This window comes from Salvelinus fontinalis, chromosome 29 (assembly GCF_029448725.1).
Source record: "Salvelinus fontinalis isolate EN_2023a chromosome 29, ASM2944872v1, whole genome shotgun sequence".
In the NCBI taxonomy this organism is placed as follows: Eukaryota; Metazoa; Chordata; class Actinopteri; order Salmoniformes; family Salmonidae; genus Salvelinus; species Salvelinus fontinalis.
The window spans coordinates 41,219,275-41,237,736 of NC_074693.1; the positions used below are offsets into that span (position 1 = coordinate 41,219,275).

At 44.0% G+C, this 18,462-nt stretch overlaps 1 protein-coding gene across 9 annotated transcripts in view; it reads right to left on the reverse strand.

The window, feature by feature from the left end:
* Window positions 1-223: 223 nt before the first annotated feature.
* LOC129827990 (LIM and calponin homology domains-containing protein 1-like) overlaps window positions 224-18,462 on the reverse strand; it is a 164,612-nt gene continuing 146,373 nt past the window's right edge. For 4 of the 9 annotated variants that reach the window (XM_055889363.1, XM_055889370.1, XM_055889371.1 and 1 more), the window contains 16 exons: window positions 16,837-17,323; window positions 15,361-15,699; window positions 14,708-14,822; window positions 14,300-14,430; window positions 13,457-13,562; window positions 13,136-13,216; window positions 12,449-12,480; window positions 11,702-11,824; window positions 9,126-9,218; window positions 6,822-6,986; window positions 6,393-6,490; window positions 5,521-5,691; window positions 4,073-4,156; window positions 3,330-3,438; window positions 2,808-2,910; window positions 224-2,459 (listed from right to left, as the gene is read on the reverse strand). In XM_055889363.1, coding sequence (XP_055745338.1) covers window positions 2,434-2,459; window positions 2,808-2,910; window positions 3,330-3,438; window positions 4,073-4,156; window positions 5,521-5,691; window positions 6,393-6,490; window positions 6,822-6,986; window positions 9,126-9,218; window positions 11,702-11,824; window positions 12,449-12,480; window positions 13,136-13,216; window positions 13,457-13,562; window positions 14,300-14,430; window positions 14,708-14,822; window positions 15,361-15,699; window positions 16,837-17,323 — 2,263 coding nt within the window. In that variant the 3' untranslated portion in view covers window positions 224-2,433. The remainder of the gene's footprint in view (window positions 2,460-2,807; window positions 2,911-3,329; window positions 3,439-4,072; window positions 4,157-5,520; window positions 5,692-6,392; window positions 6,491-6,821; window positions 6,987-9,125; window positions 9,219-11,701; window positions 11,825-12,448; window positions 12,481-13,135; window positions 13,217-13,456; window positions 13,563-14,299; window positions 14,431-14,707; window positions 14,823-15,360; window positions 15,700-16,836; window positions 17,324-18,462) is intronic. The other 5 variants (XM_055889364.1, XM_055889368.1, XM_055889365.1 and 2 more) reach the window with 5 other exon arrangements.

Here is an 18,462-nt window from a genome sequence, read left to right on the forward strand (position 1 = left end):
GATTCTATAATATAATGTATTACTATGCACATCTATAATATAAGTCACCTAATACACTGAAAGACACCATTCTGGCGGCCGTGGCCCATTCTAATGGCTGGGGATTGAGTTCAGCACCATGGACAGCGCATCCCGCCAGAAAGCACGCTTTCTCGCAAATTGAGCCGAATCGCCCACATGCTGCACATTACTTCATAATATCATAACTACAGACACCCACAAGTCCATTTTTTTGTTACATTTTATTTATAAACATACAGTATACTATAAAGCCATTGCATTTGAACATCACATGTATCTATATTCGGATAGTGTTCAGGTGAATATTACAATAAATACAGAACTTAGACATAAAATATAATTCCCAAGCTATTCATCCTGCTATGACAATATCGATATTTCTGTCTCAAAGATGCCCCCCTGCAGAATTAGCCGGGATTGATTCATTTCCTAAGTAAAAGTAAAAAAGACACAATCAGAACCGAAGCTTAAAAATACAGTATGTCAGAAAAATGTACCCAGACGGGCAAAGTTGTAAGCTACATATGAGAATGGATCATACATCCGATATAAGAGTAAGCTATGGATTTATTTCGACATAGCAAATGATTTGGAATAGGTCTACGTCCATTTTAACATATATCCACAACTGGTATAATTTCTCAAACTCCTGGCACTGGTCTTTAGTTAATATCCAAACAAATGTTACTCACCTGCAACTGCTGGTAAGAACATTTTAGCCATAATTTCACAATGCAACAAGTAGGCCTAATGATTATTATTTTTTGTGTTGAAAATGGTATTCTATTGCTGAGCATTTACCAACATCGTCACCACTGTCAACAGGGCATAGAGAGGCATATAGACTCATTATAATACAATAAAAACATTCGGAAACACAATTAAAAAACAATGGCATTTTTGTTGTTGCAACTGGCTGATATGAAATATTTCCACCGTGTGTCTTAGATATATTCTAAATTCCGTTTTAAATTGTAAAGACTATCACCGCAAATCACGAAATCATGAGAAAACAATGGAAGGTTTGGTAGGCTATGACACGAGCAAAAAATAAAGGGGGATATCAACAACAAAAAATTGGAGTGGGCGATTTTAAGTCCTGGTGCAGTGTCCTCTGTTTTAGCACTATTTCGACAAAAACCTCCTAACCTACCCAATCATACTCAAATGGACAAATACCTCCCATTCTTACCAGTCATACTTAAGTGGACACCGTAATTGGGTTCCCTTCCCTGGCGTGTGCAATCACCTGCTTACCTAAGGCACATGTTTTATAAAATTTCAAGCGTGGAATTCCTAAAGAGAATTGGGTTAAGAGGAAACCGAATGGTTTAGTACAGTAGCATACATCCGTACTAATGACAATTTTTAACCTCCACCTGCGCAACCAGTTCACATGCACCAGTTCCTGTTATTGCTCTAAAATCAAGTACATCTAACTTTGTAAGCGGATATTTGTTTCGAGCAAAGAAAGAGAGAAAAGGATGACCTTTTCAGGCCAAAGTGCGATGTTACGGTAATGTATATCCTAGTAACAGCACGGTATATTTTTTTTAATCCAGTAGGCTACTAAAGCAATAGGGAATAAATAAAAGATAAACAGCCAATTTTCGAGCTTCCTGTAAATATAAGAAAGGCAGAAAAACAATTTTACTCCCAGAATTTAAACCAGAGTTTTGGATTAATTGTGATTTCAGCAAAAATCTAAATCAGGAGGAAAAAATCTGGCTTTTCTAAGACTTTTGCTGACCATCAAGAAATAACCCCTAAAGACCTCAAGTCATCAAAATGGAATGCACTTCTATTACAATACTTGACACTTTAATTCGAAATCTTGACAACCTTCTTAAAGGAACAAATGAAAAGCTGAAGTTACAAACGAAAGACTAATAAGGCCTATCTAACAACCTCCGTACAAGAGATTCAAAGAAAAGTTTTTTCTTATTAATAAATATTTAGTCTAAGTCCCAAACTCAGTTTGTTGGATTTCATTGCATTGGTATTTTCAGGAGTTTCCTATTCACTTTGGAAGTGATGGAGGCGGTCATACTGTCTACACCAAATTTACAGTATCAGAGCTCAGAATCAAAATGGCTGCCATCTTCACAAGGGCTTGTGGGTGCATATAGAAACGAGGAAATGAGAACCTCTGAGCTGTAATCATACAGGGTCAATATAATCCATAGGGCAACTACAACGATCAGTCACTAATATTCAATGCACACACAATTTCCCAAGGTCAGGAATATTTTGGCCCATTTCAATAAAGTCATGGGATGTGAATTGCAGATATTGCAAAAATCCCAACATAGGCCTTGACAGACAAGACACATTCCACGCATATGTCGATTACTGGAGAAAAAGGGAGAAGGGAGACAATTTCTCCGTAATCCTTGTGCTTTCCCAATGTCGTCACAATGTGGTTGGCTGGCCGGCTGCTGAAAAGAAATAGAGCAATAATAAGCACAACCGTAAATTCTCTAATAGATGATCATCATAATTCAATTGGATTAAGGGAAAATACATGTATTTCTCTGAGGCAATTTGGTTAATGATACTCCTATATCAGCAAAATTAATACTGTGAAAAGGGCAATAAATGAATCAGTGTGTGATGTAGCTATTTATCATGTGAAAGCGAGGAAGACAAAGGTGTGTATGCGAGAAAGAGAGGGAGTCTGTATGTGTGAGTTTGAGAGAGAGATAGTGTGTATGCAAGTATGTATACGTGTGTGTGTAACCGTGAGTGTGTGTGTAAGCAGGGATGTCTGTGTGTGTGTGACTCACAGCGGGATCGGATGTAGCACTGGTGGCAGTTGAGGAGGCCGTTCCGAATCCTCACGTCTGTCCCTGTGGTGGTGTCACCCAGCTGCCCCTTACAGACCCCACACTGCAGGGTGAAGAGAGGGGGAAGAGGAAGAGAGAGAGAGAGAGAGAGGAAGGTGGAAGCAAAGTAAGACATGGGCTTTGTTTGAATACGTTTGTAAATGCATAATTCTTTCCTTACTTCCTTGTAGTAATCGCTGATCTGACAAAGCTGGCGGCATCGGTTAAAGTATTGATGAGAGAGGATTCGAAAAGGTTTAAGCAATATGGTAATTCCTTCACCTTGCCTTCTGATTGGTTGGGTGGGACATTTTACCTGCCCCTGTACTATCCTTAAAGATCAACAAGGAGAATCTGGGGGGGGGGTTGGGTCTACGGGTTGGACTGAAATTCATCATCAAGTGCATTAGTCACGGCCCTGTGGCTACTACCTATGGATGGATGCGGCGCTGACCTAACACAGCCTGCCTGCGTGATACTGACCTTAAAGCACTGGATGTGGAAGTAAAGGCTGAGGGTCTCAATGATCATGGCCGCCCCTTTGCCCAGAGGGTGGCCGCAACTGGAGCACAGCTTCTTACCGCTCACCGACCTGCAGGGGAGAATATGGTCCCGATTAACGCAGATCGACAACCGAGCAGCGCAAACTGAACGACCGCGCTGCCAAATGAAGTATGGTCCGGTGATAGTGAATGGAACATTTAGGGATTGAGGCTTGTAGATTCCTCCTGACTCGCATATACTGTAGCAAAAGCATGTGAATCTACACGTGTAACCCTTATTTAACTAGGTAAGTCAGTTAAGACACATTTCTTATTTACAATGACGGCCTACCCCGGCCAAACCTGGACGACGCTGGGCCAATTGCGCGCCACCTTATGGGACTCCCAATGACAGGCACATGTGATGCAGCCTGGATTCGAACCAGGGACTGCAGTGACGCCTCTTGCACAGAGATGCAGTGCCTTTAACCGCTGTGCCACTCGGGAGGGAGTGTGCCCTATTACTACAGTATATGTGACTCAGTTATACCAGTTTGAGATACCAGAAATGTCTTCTATAGAACTGACATGATTGCCCTACTATTCACAGAGATCAAACCTTGCACTTGCGGCAAGTTCAATATCCTTCTCAATACAACAGATGACAGACGCAGCAGTGAGTGGTCTCAAGGAGCTGAGTTTGGCGCCCTCTGGTGTACAATATGTCAACATGTGTCAAAATACCTGTTTGGAGATGGGGGCATGTCGGATGGGCATGTGGTGGGTGACTTTAATGGACTGGGCCCCATGGTTTCAATAGAGCCACACCTGGAGATGAAGAGCAACATGCAACATGATGACCTGCTTAGCAACATGGACATGATTGAATCCATTAGTATGAATTGGACCAATCAAAAGTATGGGAGCTAAGCAAACAATATTGAGGTTCAATCGGTCAGTGTTTCCCAACTCCAGTCCTCGAGTACCCCAAACACACATTTTTGTAGCCCCGGTCAAGCACACCTGATTTAACTTGTCAACTAAATCATCAAGCCCTCAATGATGAATCAGGTGAGTTTGTCAGGGGTGACACCAAAAATGTGTGCTGTTGGGAACTCAAGACTTGAGTTGGGAAACACTGTTATAGGTGAAAATACAGAGGTTGTATGCCAATTCTGTTGACCATACAGTGTGCAATACAGCTGCATTTGACAAATTCGCACTATAGGCAGTAGGTTTACCAATATGTGTTCTTATTTTATTTATTTTTTCATCACTTGAACCACAAAAAAAAAAAAAAATTATTGGTTGGACAATTATAAATAAGGGACTTTTTTTGGGTGAATGTGTAAATGTATCATCTCTGTTGTCATTAATCTATAAAGCCTTCACTGAATCCCAAATCTTCCCTTTCCCGCAGCCCTCCATTTGCTCATTCACGTGTGCCTCCGCCATATACACAAGTGCCCACAAAGCTGATGGAGTAAAACTTATCGAGGGTGCATGGGGCTCATTAGACCCTGCGATAGCCACTTCAGCCAAGCCAGCAAGGCTGCATAATTCAGAGCGAAGTGCTATCCCAACATGCACCGTGATATGTTTGGAATTATGTGCAATTCAGAACAACATAATGGAGAGTCGTCGTGCCTAATTACATGCCACGCCAATTTGTTTATGTCTGATATTGAGACTTGACACGTAAACAGATGAAATACCTCCCAAATTAAATGCTTAACTGTTACCGAGCTTTATGTCTTGTAAAACGACAGGCTGGATTTGCTCATTTAAATGTTATGCTTGTTTTATTATTTAAAAGTGGAACACGAATTGCATCATTCAAGTCACCAGTGTGTCCCAATGTTGATGGGTTTATTGATCCCCTCGCCACTCTGGAAGTCACCCTCGGAGTTTCGTCAGCAACACGTGACAACGGAGGGCCCTCCGAGTGAGTTGGTAGGGGCGAGTGGGTGGTTTGAGATGAACAGTTTATCATGACAGTGAGGCAAGGCCATCTGGGTAAAAGGCATGTCCATCAAACAGATAGAAGATGTGGAGTAGCATTCAATAAACTAACTTAAAAACAAAAAGAGAAACCTCTCTGCATGATACAGTGTATATTAGCCTGTGAATGATAGAACAAACTCATGCATGCACCCTACCCCCACCCCACATCTCTCCGCACCCACACATACCTCCTGTCCCGAGAGGGCGTCTGCTGGCTGGGTTTGGTGCAGTCTAGTAAGACCTCTGGATGTTGTTTCTTGTTGGGGGGCTGGGGCAGGGCCATGGCGGGTGGTGCTCTTTGACCGTTCTTCAGACTCGGAGCCAGCTTGTCTGTCTGACTGCTGTTCTGGCTGATCGAGCTGTGGATGATTGATTGTTTGCTTAAATGATTGATTAGTTTCAGTTTGGGTACAAAAAAATAAACATTTGTCATTAATGAGCCATGATAATAAATAGAAAGTGATTATTTTCACGCCCATTGTAGGGTTCAAGGGCACACACACACACACACACACACACACACACACACACACACACACACACACACACACACACACACACACACACACACACACACACACACACACACACACACACACACACACACACACACACACACACACACACAGGTTTTTAAATGTTTAAATGAAATGTTATTTAACCTTAATTTAACTAGGCAAGTCAGTTAAGAACAAATTCTCATTTACAATGACAGCCTACCCTGGCCAAACCCCGCCAAACAGCTAACCTTGTGGGGACATACAATTCAATCCCATTCAAAATCCTATTTTCCCTAAACCCTAACCCGTACCCTTACCCTAACCTTAACCTTAACCTTAACCCTAACCTTAACCCAAAAACCTAACCCTAAAACGAACCCTATCTCCTAACCCTAATTCTAACCCTCACACTAATCCTAACCTGAACACTAAACGCCTTTAGAAATAGATTTTGACCTTGTGGGAACCAAGAAAATGGTTGGTTAAATTTTTGTTGGTTTACTATTCTTGTGGGGACTTCTGGTCCCCACAACTATAGTTAACCATTTCCACAGACTGACCTAACTGCTGTTTTCAGGCTCTCATCTCTGGACGCTGTGCTGATGTCACTACTCCTGTCGTTGTCTTGTCGTTTCCATTCCACACTCTCTGTGTTCCCCTGGTGGATGAACGGAGGTAAAGGCAGTTTCAAAGGGTTAGCTACAATCACCCTAAAATCCACTGAAACACAAAACATACTGCATTATGGGACATATTAGCTGTTCAATAAATTCAAACGGTTAGTTCACAATTTCACTGGATTAGTGAAGTCCACGTCCCTACTCATACACTGAGTATAATGCCTTCGAACTGTGTCAAGTTGTATTACCTTAAAATCCAGTGTAACAAAAAAAACACATTGCCTCTTTGCAGATATTTACTGAATAAAATGGCTAATTCAAAATGTGAGATTGATTCCAAAGGTAACCCAATATAACGTTTCCTCTCACCCCCTGCCTCTCCAGCAGCTCCTGCTTGCGTTCCCAGTCGGCCAGCGACCGGACGATGGTGTCATGGGGGTCCGTTGGTGTGGGGGCGTCCCCCCGGATGGGGGAGGGCAAGTTGCAGGAGAGGGGGGTCAGGGGGGCCACAGTCTCTTCTAGTATCCTGCGCTCCTGTGGAGGGAGGAAAGGAGGGAGGGAGGGAAGGACGAAAGAATGCGGAGGGAGGAGGTAAAAGGGGGAGGGGAAGGAGGGAAGATTGAAGGATGAAGGGAGGGAGTTAGCGCGAGAGGGAGGGCAGAATGCAGGAAAGAGTCATTGTAGGGAAAAGGTAGGAGGACACTGATAGGATGATAACACGTTTGTTTTCAGTCAGCAGTCACATACATACAGTGGCTTCGGAAAGTATTCAGACCCATTGACTTTTTACACATTTTGTTACGTTATAGCCTTATTCTAAAATTGAGAAAAAATAAAAATCCTCAGCAATCTGCACACAATACCCCATAACGACAAAGCAAAAACAGAAATACCTTATTTACATAAGTATTCAGACCCGTTGCTATGAGACTTGAAATTGAGCTCAGGTGCATCCTGTTTCCATTGATCATCCTTGAGATGTTTCTACAACTTGATTGGAGTCCACCTGTGGGAAATTCAATTTATTGGTAATGATTTGGAAATGTCGAAATAAGGTCCCACAGTTGACAGTGCATGTCAGAGCAAAAACCAAGCCATGAGGTCGAAGGAATTGTCCGTAGATGTCCGAGACAGGATTGTGTCGATTGTGTTTTAGTACCCGTCTGGGGAAGGGTACCAACATATTTATGCAGCATTGAAGGTCCCCAAGAACACAGTGGCCTCCATCATTCTTAAATGGAAGAAGTTTGGAACCACCAAGACTCTTCCTATAGCTGGCCGCCAAGAAGGATCTTGGTGAGGGAGGTGACCAAAAATCTGATGGTCACCCAGACAGAGCTCTAGAGTTCCTCTGTGGAGATGGGAGAACCTTCCAGAAGGACAACCATCTCTGCAGCACTCCACCAATCAGGCCTTTATGGTAGAGTGGCCAGACAGAAGCCACTCCTCAGTAAAAGGCACATGACGGAAGTTGAACGGCGCAAAGTACAGAGAGATCCTCGATGAAAACCTGCTCCTGCGCTCAGGACCTCAGACTGGGGTGAAGGTTCACCTTCCAACAGGACAACGACCCTAATCACACAGCCAAGACAACGTATGAGTGGCTTTGGGACTAGCCTCTGAATGTCCTTGAGTGGCCCAGCCAGAGCCCGGACTTGAACCCGATCGAACATCTCTGGTGAGACCTGAAATAGCTGCGCAGCAACGCTCCCCATGCAACCTGACAGAACTTGAGAGGATCTGCAGAGAAGAATGGGAGAAAGTCCCCAAATACAGGTGTGCCAAGCTTGTAGCGTAATACCCAAGAAGACTCAAGGCTGTAATCGCTGCCAAAGCTGCTTCAACAAAGTAAAGAGTAAAGGGCTGAATACTTATGTAAATGTGATATTTACATTTGACATTTTTAATAAATTAGCAAAAATGTATTAAATCCTGTTTTTGCTTTGTCATTATGGGTTATTGTGTGTAGATTGATGAGGGAAAAAAACGATTTAATCAATTTTAGAATAGGGCAGTAACCTAACAAAAAGGGGTCAGAATACTTTCCAAAGGCACTGTAGCTTACCAAGCTACCAACTACTTCACACTGGAAGAAGTTAAGCTACACTAAAGCTATCCATATGAAGAAGATAGATTACTTAACTAAAGTTACTTTGAAAAAGTATTACTTCGTGAAAAACTATCTTATGTCAATCTGAAATGTCATAGAATACAAAATGACAAGAACAGATCACTTTGGGGTCATATGTTAACAGAATATGTAATTTAGCCTGTTAAACACAAAAACAATGTTTCAAGTGAGATTTAGGCAGGACTGATGCCAAACAAGAAAGGAAATGATTGCCTACATAATTATCTTATTTTTGCAAAAAAAAGTAGTGTGGTTCCAGTAGTTAGTTACATCGTTACATGGGAAAAAAGTAATTCACTACAGAAAACACTACCTAGAATTGAGTTTAACTACCAACAAGCTACTGCAAAATGTAGTTGAATTACTAGTTAAACTACATGTAGTTCACTACTCCCCCACACTGCAAATACACACTCTCAACCCTGCCATCTTCATAAAGTACACACACACGCACACACACGCACGCACACACACGCACACACACGCACACACACGCACACACACGCACACACACGCACACACACGCACACACACGCACACACCTCCTCATGGTACCGCCTCTCCTCCTCTTCCACCTCTCTTTGCGCTCGCTCCCATTCCTGTTTCAGCTTCTCCTGCTCACGCTGGTACTTCTCCTGTTATCGTTGGCAACGAGAGACGGCATACATTCATCAACAATGACAATGAGAGATTTTGAGACAAACAAAAGTAAAGTGGTAGGTCAAACATATAACGCAAACGCCTAGCAAACCAAAGGTTGCATGTTTCAATCTCATCACAGGCAACGTTAGCATTTGGGCTAATTAGCAACTTTGCAACTACTTAGCGTGTTAGCTAACCCTCTCTTGGTCTGACAAACAGCGCTGCAGCTCTGCAGCTCTGCAACCTTCCACCACAGATGCGGAAGGTGGATTGAGACACAGCCTATGCAACATATAATGCAACGTATATCTCTAGTTTAAACAGACAGATCTGAATGGGAATGTGTTTATTATGCTAATTAGAGTTCAACAGGGGCACGGACATTGACTGTAAAGTAGGAATTGTTTATTCACCCTTTATACACCATTTGTAGATCACGACATACGGTTATAGATCATTTGTGAAACATTTATGTATTGCTTATGAAGGCTTTATGTATGCTGAACAAAAATGTAAAGTGTTGGTCCCATGTTTCATGAACTGAAATGTGTTTACATCCCTGTTTTAGTGAGCATTTCTTCTTTGCCAAGATAATCCATCCACCTGACAGGTGGGGCATATCAAGAAGCTGATTAAACAGCATGCTCATTACACAGGTGCACCTTGTGCTGGGGACAATAAAAGGCCACTCTAAAGTGTGCAGTGTTGTCACACAACACAACCCCACAGATGTCTAAAGTTTTGCGGGAGCGTGTAATTGGCATGCTGACTGCAGGAATGTCCACCAGAGCTGTTGCCAGATAATTGAATGTTAATTTCTCTACCCTAAGCCGCCTCCAACGTTGTTTTAGAGAATTTGGCAGTGTGTACAACCGGCCTCAAAACCGCAGACCACCGGTAACCAAGCCAGCCCAGGACATCCACATCAGGCTCCTTCACCTGTGGGATCATCTGAGACCAGCCACTCGGACAGCTGATGAAACTGTGGGTTTGCACAACTGAAGAATTTCTGCACAAACTGTCAGAATGCTCACCTTCGATAGCCACTGGCACGTTGGAGAAGTGTGTCGCAAGCATCTGTGCACAATTCCTGTAAGCTGAACATTTCCCATTTCTTCCATGGCCTGAATACTCACTAGACATTTCACCCATTGACCATGTTTGGGATGCTCCGGACCGACGTGTATGACAGCGTGTTCCAGTTCCTGCCAATATCCAGCAACTTGGCACAGCCATTGATGAGGAGGGATAACACTCCACAGGCCACAATCAACAGCCTGATCAATTCTATGTGAAGGAGATGTGTTGAGCTACATGAGGTAAATGGAGGTCACACCAGATACTGACAGGATTTCTGATCCACACCCCTACCTTGCTTTTAAGGTATCTGTGATGCAAAATCAATAGATTAGGGAATAATTAATTTAAATAAATAGTGATTTCCTTATATAAATAATAACCCAGTAAAATATTTAAAATTGCTACATGTGACGTGTATATTTTTGTTCAGTGTACTATAAAGCCTTTATAGGTTGTACTTTGTTTAAAGTGGTACTGAAAGACCCCCGCAACAGATGGTGTGAAATACAGAAGACTCAACTTTAGACTCATTTTGAAATATGAAACCATCGGACCAACTTTGATTTTATCCATTCACATTGGATTTCATCTCAATAAATAACTGAGTTCAGGTCTGTAGGAAGCACCACCACACCAATTATGTGACAGGAAAAAGTGGGCATACACAAACATAGCATGCATGATGAAACATATAAAGATGAGAGAAAATACAAACCATCAAAAAGCTGCCAACCAAAGCAACAGACACACCATACAATGACAAGGGTGTTTAGGGGTCAAAGGTGACAAGGGTGACAAGGGTTCATGCATCAGCCAAGCAAACCCTGTGGGTGGATCTCAAACGTCTAAATGGCTTTCTTTCCTCATCTCCCCCCTTTCTTCTGTACAGATCTGAGAATATAGTGAGGATGTGAGGATAAAGGAAGGTTACTTTGGAGAATTGAAACACATCCTATGATGGGTGGGTAGAGGAGGAGTATGAGGTTGACTGGCGGCAGATTTGGGGATCTGGCGAGTGAATGTGAGATGCAGGACATGCCATAGCACACAGTGTTTATTGTGCAATGCTGCTAACGTGTGGCCACTGTCTGCACAGCAGTGAGTAGCAGATTGGGGTTCGACTTCAGACTCAGAGCAGGCAGATGCCTAAGCAATATTGTGGTTAATTTAAATGTGGCTGCAAGCTCATAGAAAGCACCCGCTTTGGGTAAATGTAACTGGGGCTTAAGACCATATATTCAGTAAACAGCAGGCTTATACAGGCCTAGCTTTTGCTAACGTCAATAGAGCATCAGCATTTGTTAACATATTTTTAGCAGCATTTTAACTCAGGCCTAGCTTTAGCATGCTAAGTCAGGCTTAGCGTTTCTGTCTTTAGTAGCATAACTCAGGCTACCTGAAGCATGCGCTCCTGCTCTTGCTGCCACCTTTCCTGACGCTTTCGCTCCTCATCTGGGTCCCAAGCCCAGCGGTCACCCCGCTTAGTCTGAATCACTACCGGGGATGACACCTGAGTGACCTGATAGGGCCCATCCGGGGCTCACGCGCACACGCACACGCACACACACACACACACAAACACACACACACACACACACACACACACACACACACACACACACACACACACACACACACACACACACACACACACACACACACACACACACACACACACGTGCACACAAGCATGCATACATACACCAACCCACAAACCGAAGTACACACACACATCCACAAAGAGGGAAGAGAGGAGACAGACAGTTGATCTACCACAGCACCATTTCTATGCTAGCCAAAGGAGTCCTACTAAGGAGAGAGAAAAGAGAGATGAGGGGATGAAGGGAAAAGGAGCTGGGCACTCTGTACATCATGCTCATTTAATTAGGTTGAGCCAATGAAGAATGACCAGTCAATCATTGGGTCTTAGGGAGGTCCTAAATATATTACAGAAACAACAAAAGGATTGTGCTCAGTAGGCACGAAACAGAAGAACACTCTCTGAAATGGAGTGAAACGGGGAGCCATCTAAACTTGCCGAATAAGAAACGTGTGGCCTAATGAACACATTTTGGCTCAATTTTTTAAAAAACCTTCAGAACTCAACCAGGAAAGACTATAGGAGCCGTTTCAACCTACTTACCGGCACTTTCCCACGCTTCGGCTCTTCCCCCTCTATGGAATAGAAGTAGAGTGAAAAAGGTAGACGGTTAGACAACAAACATCTTTCCAACACAGGAACTGATGCTGAGTGGACAGGACATTTTTATCATCTCATTTGGTAACTATGCCGTCTTTGTGTGAACACATGGAAAAAGCTAATTCCATAATGAATGTCACGGGGAGGAATTAGGGAATGAAGTGAAAGATGGCAGGGAACAAATCAAGGCGATAAGGCATAAAGTTAAAGATTGAGTTGCTTAGAAACGACGAGCCGTGAGGTATTTTTAATTACTGAGTAGCTAACAATTCCAGTTTCCATTTTGGAGATGGTCTGTGCAAAAGGGAACATTCAACAGTGCTGTAACACCTTACAGGAAGTTGCTCTTATACCTGTAGCGGCACGGTAGTTACACTTGTAGCAATGCTGTATTAACATTGTTAATGTAGTAATTACAGCATTATAACACCAACTTCACGTGTAATATAATGGGATCCACAGCACACCAATAATACATGAAAACAAAAAAAAACAGTAGATTGAAGAAATGGGTTTCCAATGCTGTCCCCCAGCTCCTAGGGAAGCACGGGGGAAACCCTGCACAGTGTATGAGTATGTGAACTCCAACGGGGGTTACAGGCGAGCCCAACTATTCAGTGAGCAGTTTACCTGGTGGGGCGAAGAACTCCCAACGTAGGCCTAACCTAGGGTTGCCGGTTTCTGGCGGAAAGCTGGTACTGTTAGCCAGCTCTACAGCACAAGCGAGACGGAGGGGGAAGGAAGGAGGCAGGGGGAGAGGAGAAGAAAAGAAGGGGATAGATAGAGGGATCAAAAGCAAAAATACAGAGTGCCAGTTGGAGAACCAAGGGGGGGGGGGGGGGAAGAGTTGGGGTGTGTGATAGCAGAGTTGAAAGGGCTGCGTACAATAAAGACTATTGGGAAAAGGTCGTTTTTGAGGTTCATTCTCATCTGAAAACAGATTTTGATTACCTGTTGTTGGTGCCTCACATGGCGGTTTGTTTCTGACAGGTCCTGGATCAGCCAAGGCAGCAACTTCCTCTGCACTCTGAGACAATTCCAGGCTGGGCTCAGTGACCTAAGATCAGAAGCAGAAAAATCATAAACACAATGATTAAAACATGACCAGGAGAACATTCCAAATATTTAGTTAGAATGTAGCAGATATAAATTGAATTTATATAGCTTATGCGATACCCTATTCTACACAGTATAGAATCATGCCCATTGTACATAATGCATTTCTATCTGAAAGTTAAATAGTGCTACGCCCTACCGGGCACTCTTTGACACATTAACGGTTCCTCCAAGAACCCATCATCCGGGTTCCTTGAAGATCTTTACGGTTCTTCGAGCCACAACTAATTCTATGGAGGAACCCTGGACTGGAGGTATGGCTTAGTAGGGGCGTGGCTTTCAGATAGAGGTGAATATATTGATAAAAGTCACCTTGTCCTAGAGAGATTTACACGGTTATTTAAATGTCCAACCAGGGTAAGCCTGCATGAAACACTGCCCTTATTTGAAGTGTTTTTAAAATGAAGGGTGGAAAAAAACGATTGGAACCATTTCCCTTTTGACTGCTAGGTTTTATGGGTATTATGACTCATACTGTGGTACTCGATTGAACTCCTCCCATCACAAAATGATTCAGGTTTGAACATTTACACAGAGTTTCTCGAAGACCCTTTTTAGAATCCCAAAAGGTTCCACCAGGCTCCTTTATGTCTAAGAGTGTGCTTGAGGTAAACCAGGGCACAAATGATTGACTATTTGGAGCATTGGGGCCATTGATTAGTTGGTAGGTGATCTCACCTGTGCAGTCATTGGCTGAGCTTGCTGCGTTGCGTGCTCTGATTGGACAGGACAGGGGACTGTGGCATTCGGTCTGGTCGCTGTGGCATTCGTACACACTTCTGTTTGTTCCTTGGTAGCGTGTTGTGACTCTTTCAACGAAACAGAGACACACGTTTAGCTGCATCAGAGTACAGGTCCAGACAGTGGGTCATAATGTGACGTTAACCACAGGAAGACCAAGTTGAATAAATAGTTGAATAACTTAAAGTGTTCCTTTTCAAGTCAGACAATGAGTAATACATGACTAGCATGAATATTGAATAGCAAAAGGATTGGATGGGTTATAAAAACAACATAAATGGTCACCACTAGGTGTCAGGGTAGCAGAGGTTAGACTGGCATTCTAGGTAACCCATAGAAACAGACCTGTAGCTGGAGAGGACGGTACTGCAGCCGCTGCTGTGTTGGGCTCCCCATCCTTCAGTGGGCCTGCAGCAGACCTGCCTCCCGCCTCCACAATGCTCTCTGTGCTCTGCAGCTCCTGTAGGGACACACAAAGGGAGAAATACTCTGTGAACGCATCCTCCACATTCCTTTTGTTGGAGTCATGACCTATCTGACTCAATGTTGCTTTATCCTATCTAGGACTGCATGCCGACTAAGAACAACACACAGGTCTGGTTTGTATGTGGCTTTTCACTTGACAGTTTTCAAGACTTATGTTGTTACGACTATACCTCCCTGTCCGCCTCCAACTGTTTGAGCAACGTGCCTGTTCACTTTGTTAAGATGTCGAAATCAAGTGGCCTACCTGGCGAAGAAGATGCTTATTTCTCAAAATTAGAAGGTGTTGCCAATTCCTTACATGCATCCGTCTTTCTATGCTCATTGCCCACTTCAAAAACAAAGTCTGGACAGCTAGCGCTAACAGTCTGTGGCGCTAACAGTCTGTGGCTACAATGCTGCTAGCGGTACGTGGTCTATTCAGACCCTTGGATCCAATGGCCACCCTTTTGATAACTTATATCTTTTTTTCCAGAGAAACAAAGCAGGCTTGGCTGCATGTACTGGAGCCTCACCGAGGGCAGTGAGGTGGGCCGGCTAGGTGGGATGGACTCCTGTGCGTTACTCTTCTCCTGGGCATCACCTTCTCCTGGCACTGAAGAAGGTGGCACTGCGGCGCTTGTGCCACCCTGTGCCACAGTTGTCATGGCTGTTAATGGGCTCGCCCTGGTGGAGGGGCTATGAGTGGGTGGGGGAGTAGCCACACATGGGGGTGTGTCGGAAGGGTCGGAGGAGGAGGCTGTAGGCGTGGCAGTGGAAGGGTAAAACCGTATAGGGGAGGTTCTTCCGTCGCTCTCTGGAGTGGTGACCTCATCGTTTCCCATGTCGCCGTTCACTCGCAGCAAGCCGTCCACCTGAGTGCACAGACTTAAGGCTTAAAGAACACAAGCATGCATGCACATACATACAGCACGCGCATACATATGTGGGCACACATGAACACATGCACACTCCACAAAGACGCAGTTCAATCTAAAAATCAATCACTAAAACTCCATTTTAGAGACACTGTGACTGCATCCTCACCCCAAAAGTATCCATCAGACAGTAATGCAAGAACAGTCAACTGGGGTGAAACATCCCAAAATACCACATTCCACACAATGACCGCAATATGACCAGACAGTTCTATTCCAGACCCTCCAGACCAGAAGTTGCCCCATGTAATAAATAAAACCATAACTCATGTATGTTAACTCTGGCCTATTAGCTATTCAACTAGCTCCCGATAACACGCTGGGACTGAATGAAAGGCTGTAATGTATGTGTGAGGAGCGCCGAGTGCTAACTCCAGACGCACAGGGGGGTTGTTGAATGGAGGGGGGACTCACTACCCACAATCCCCCCTCAGTCTGTGTGGCCCTCTTTGTCTGCCTGGAGACCCACTTCATATTGAGAGGGCCTACTTGTCAACTTTTTAAGTCAATACGGAACAGAGCCCCCCCCCCGCCCCCATTCAGGCGGAGGCTCCACTCGGCTCCAAATAAGACATTCCAGCCACTAAAGTGGAAAGAAGTGGCTCCCAGTTTGTTCCCGTAATAACCGAAAAACATGTTATCGTCCTTTGGAATAGGCCCATTTGGCAAATCGCTCTCCGCGGATGAAAATGAACACCCTGTTGTGCTAAATTGAGACGTCACAACCGACTTCGCAGAAAAAGGAAATGGGATTCCTTATCCTTCTGTCTAAAAACAAGACACCCAATCGCCATGGTTTCTGTCTGCTATTCTAATGTAAATGCCAAGACCAGGGACCATTTAACATAATACATTTCGGTGTGCCCTGGGAATACTAGGCTGAACAAAACTACTTCAGGGGACATTAGTATCTTAGTATCTGTTAGTATCATAACACTTCTGGAAGCTGCCCTGATTTGTCATGGGAGTGCAAAACCCCCCACAACACCCTGGTAATTTGAACCCTGGTTCACACATAGTAAAATACACTAGTGATAAAACCCTTGCTCCATTTGCTTGCATTTTGTGCCTCACCTTGCCTGGCTTGGGTCCCGCCAGCATCTGCGTGCCCTTGGATTGGATGTAAGGCTTGGGCGTCAGCAAAGGAACAGATTTAGGTGAGGCAGCCTGGATAGAGGGGTTTGGTTCAGGAGTGCGTGACTGAATCTGGGGGCGATGAGACTGACCCTGGTGGAACCCCGCCACTTGGGCCTCGACGGTGACAGTAAACTTGGGTGCCGGGAGCGACTGCTGCCTCAGGTACTTCAGAGGACCATTTGGATCTTCTTCCGGGCCGGTTGAGTTGGGAGAATGGGAGGTGTGGGTGAGGGGGAGACGTGTGCTGGCGGCAGTGGTGGGATCTTCAGAGACGCTCCTGTCCAGCAGCTTGGGCAGTTGCAGGCGCTCCAGCACCGCTTCGCTGATGGTGAAGCGCTGGGCGTAGCGGTGGAGGACCGACGCCGCCTCCTCAGGGGTGCGGGCCGACTGGTAGGCCTCGCGGAGCTCGTTCTCACGACGTTCCCTAGGGAAGGAGACACGGGAGGACAAGGTGAGACAGGGCCCATGTGACTGGCTACACACTGACGAAAGCATCATTGTTGAAACATTTCTGTACATTGCTACTGATCCCCTGATGCAGTTAAAAGCATTAAAAAAATGGTTGAGCCAGGATGCGATAAGAAACAACAGGCTAGGATATAAGAAACAACAGGCTAGGATACAAGAAACAACAGGCCAGGATACAATAAACAACAGGCTAGGATATAAGAAACAACAGGCCAGGATACAATAAACAACAGGCTAGGATATAAGAAACAACAGGCCAGGATATAAGAAACAACAGGCTAGGATATAAGAAACAACAGGCTAGGATATAAGAAACAACAGGCTAGGATATAAGAAACAACAGGCTAGGATATAAGAAACAACAGGCTAGGATATAAGAAACAACAGGCTAGGATACAATAAACCACAGGCTAGGATATAAGAAACAACAGGCTAGGATATAGGAAACAACAGGCTAGGATATAAGAAACAACAGGCTAGGATACAATAAACCACAGGCTAGGATATAAGAAACAACAGGCTAGGATATAAGAAACAACAGGCTAGGATATAAGAAACAACAGGCTAGGATATAAGAAACAACAGGCTAGGATACAATAAACCACAGGCTAGGATATAAGAAACAACAGGCTAGGATATAAGAAACAACAGGCTAGGATATAAGAAACAACAGGCTAGGATATAAGAAACAACAGGCCAGGATATAAGAAACAACAGGCTAGGATATAAGAAACAACAGGCTAGGATATAAGAAACAACAGGCTAGGATATAAGAAACAACAGGCTAGGATATAAGAAACAACAGGCCAGGATATAAGAAACAACAGGCTAGGATATAAGAAACAACAGGCTAGGATACAATAAACAACAGGCTAGGATATAAGAAACAACAGGCCAGGATATAAGAAACAACAGGCTAGGATATAAGAAACAAAAGGCTAGGATATAAGAAACAACAGGCTAGGATATAAGAAACAACAGGCTAGGATATAAGAAACAACAGGCCAGGATATAAGAAACAACAGGCTAGGATATAAGAAACAACAGGCTAGGATATAAGAAACAACAGGCTAGGATATAAGAAACAACAGGCTA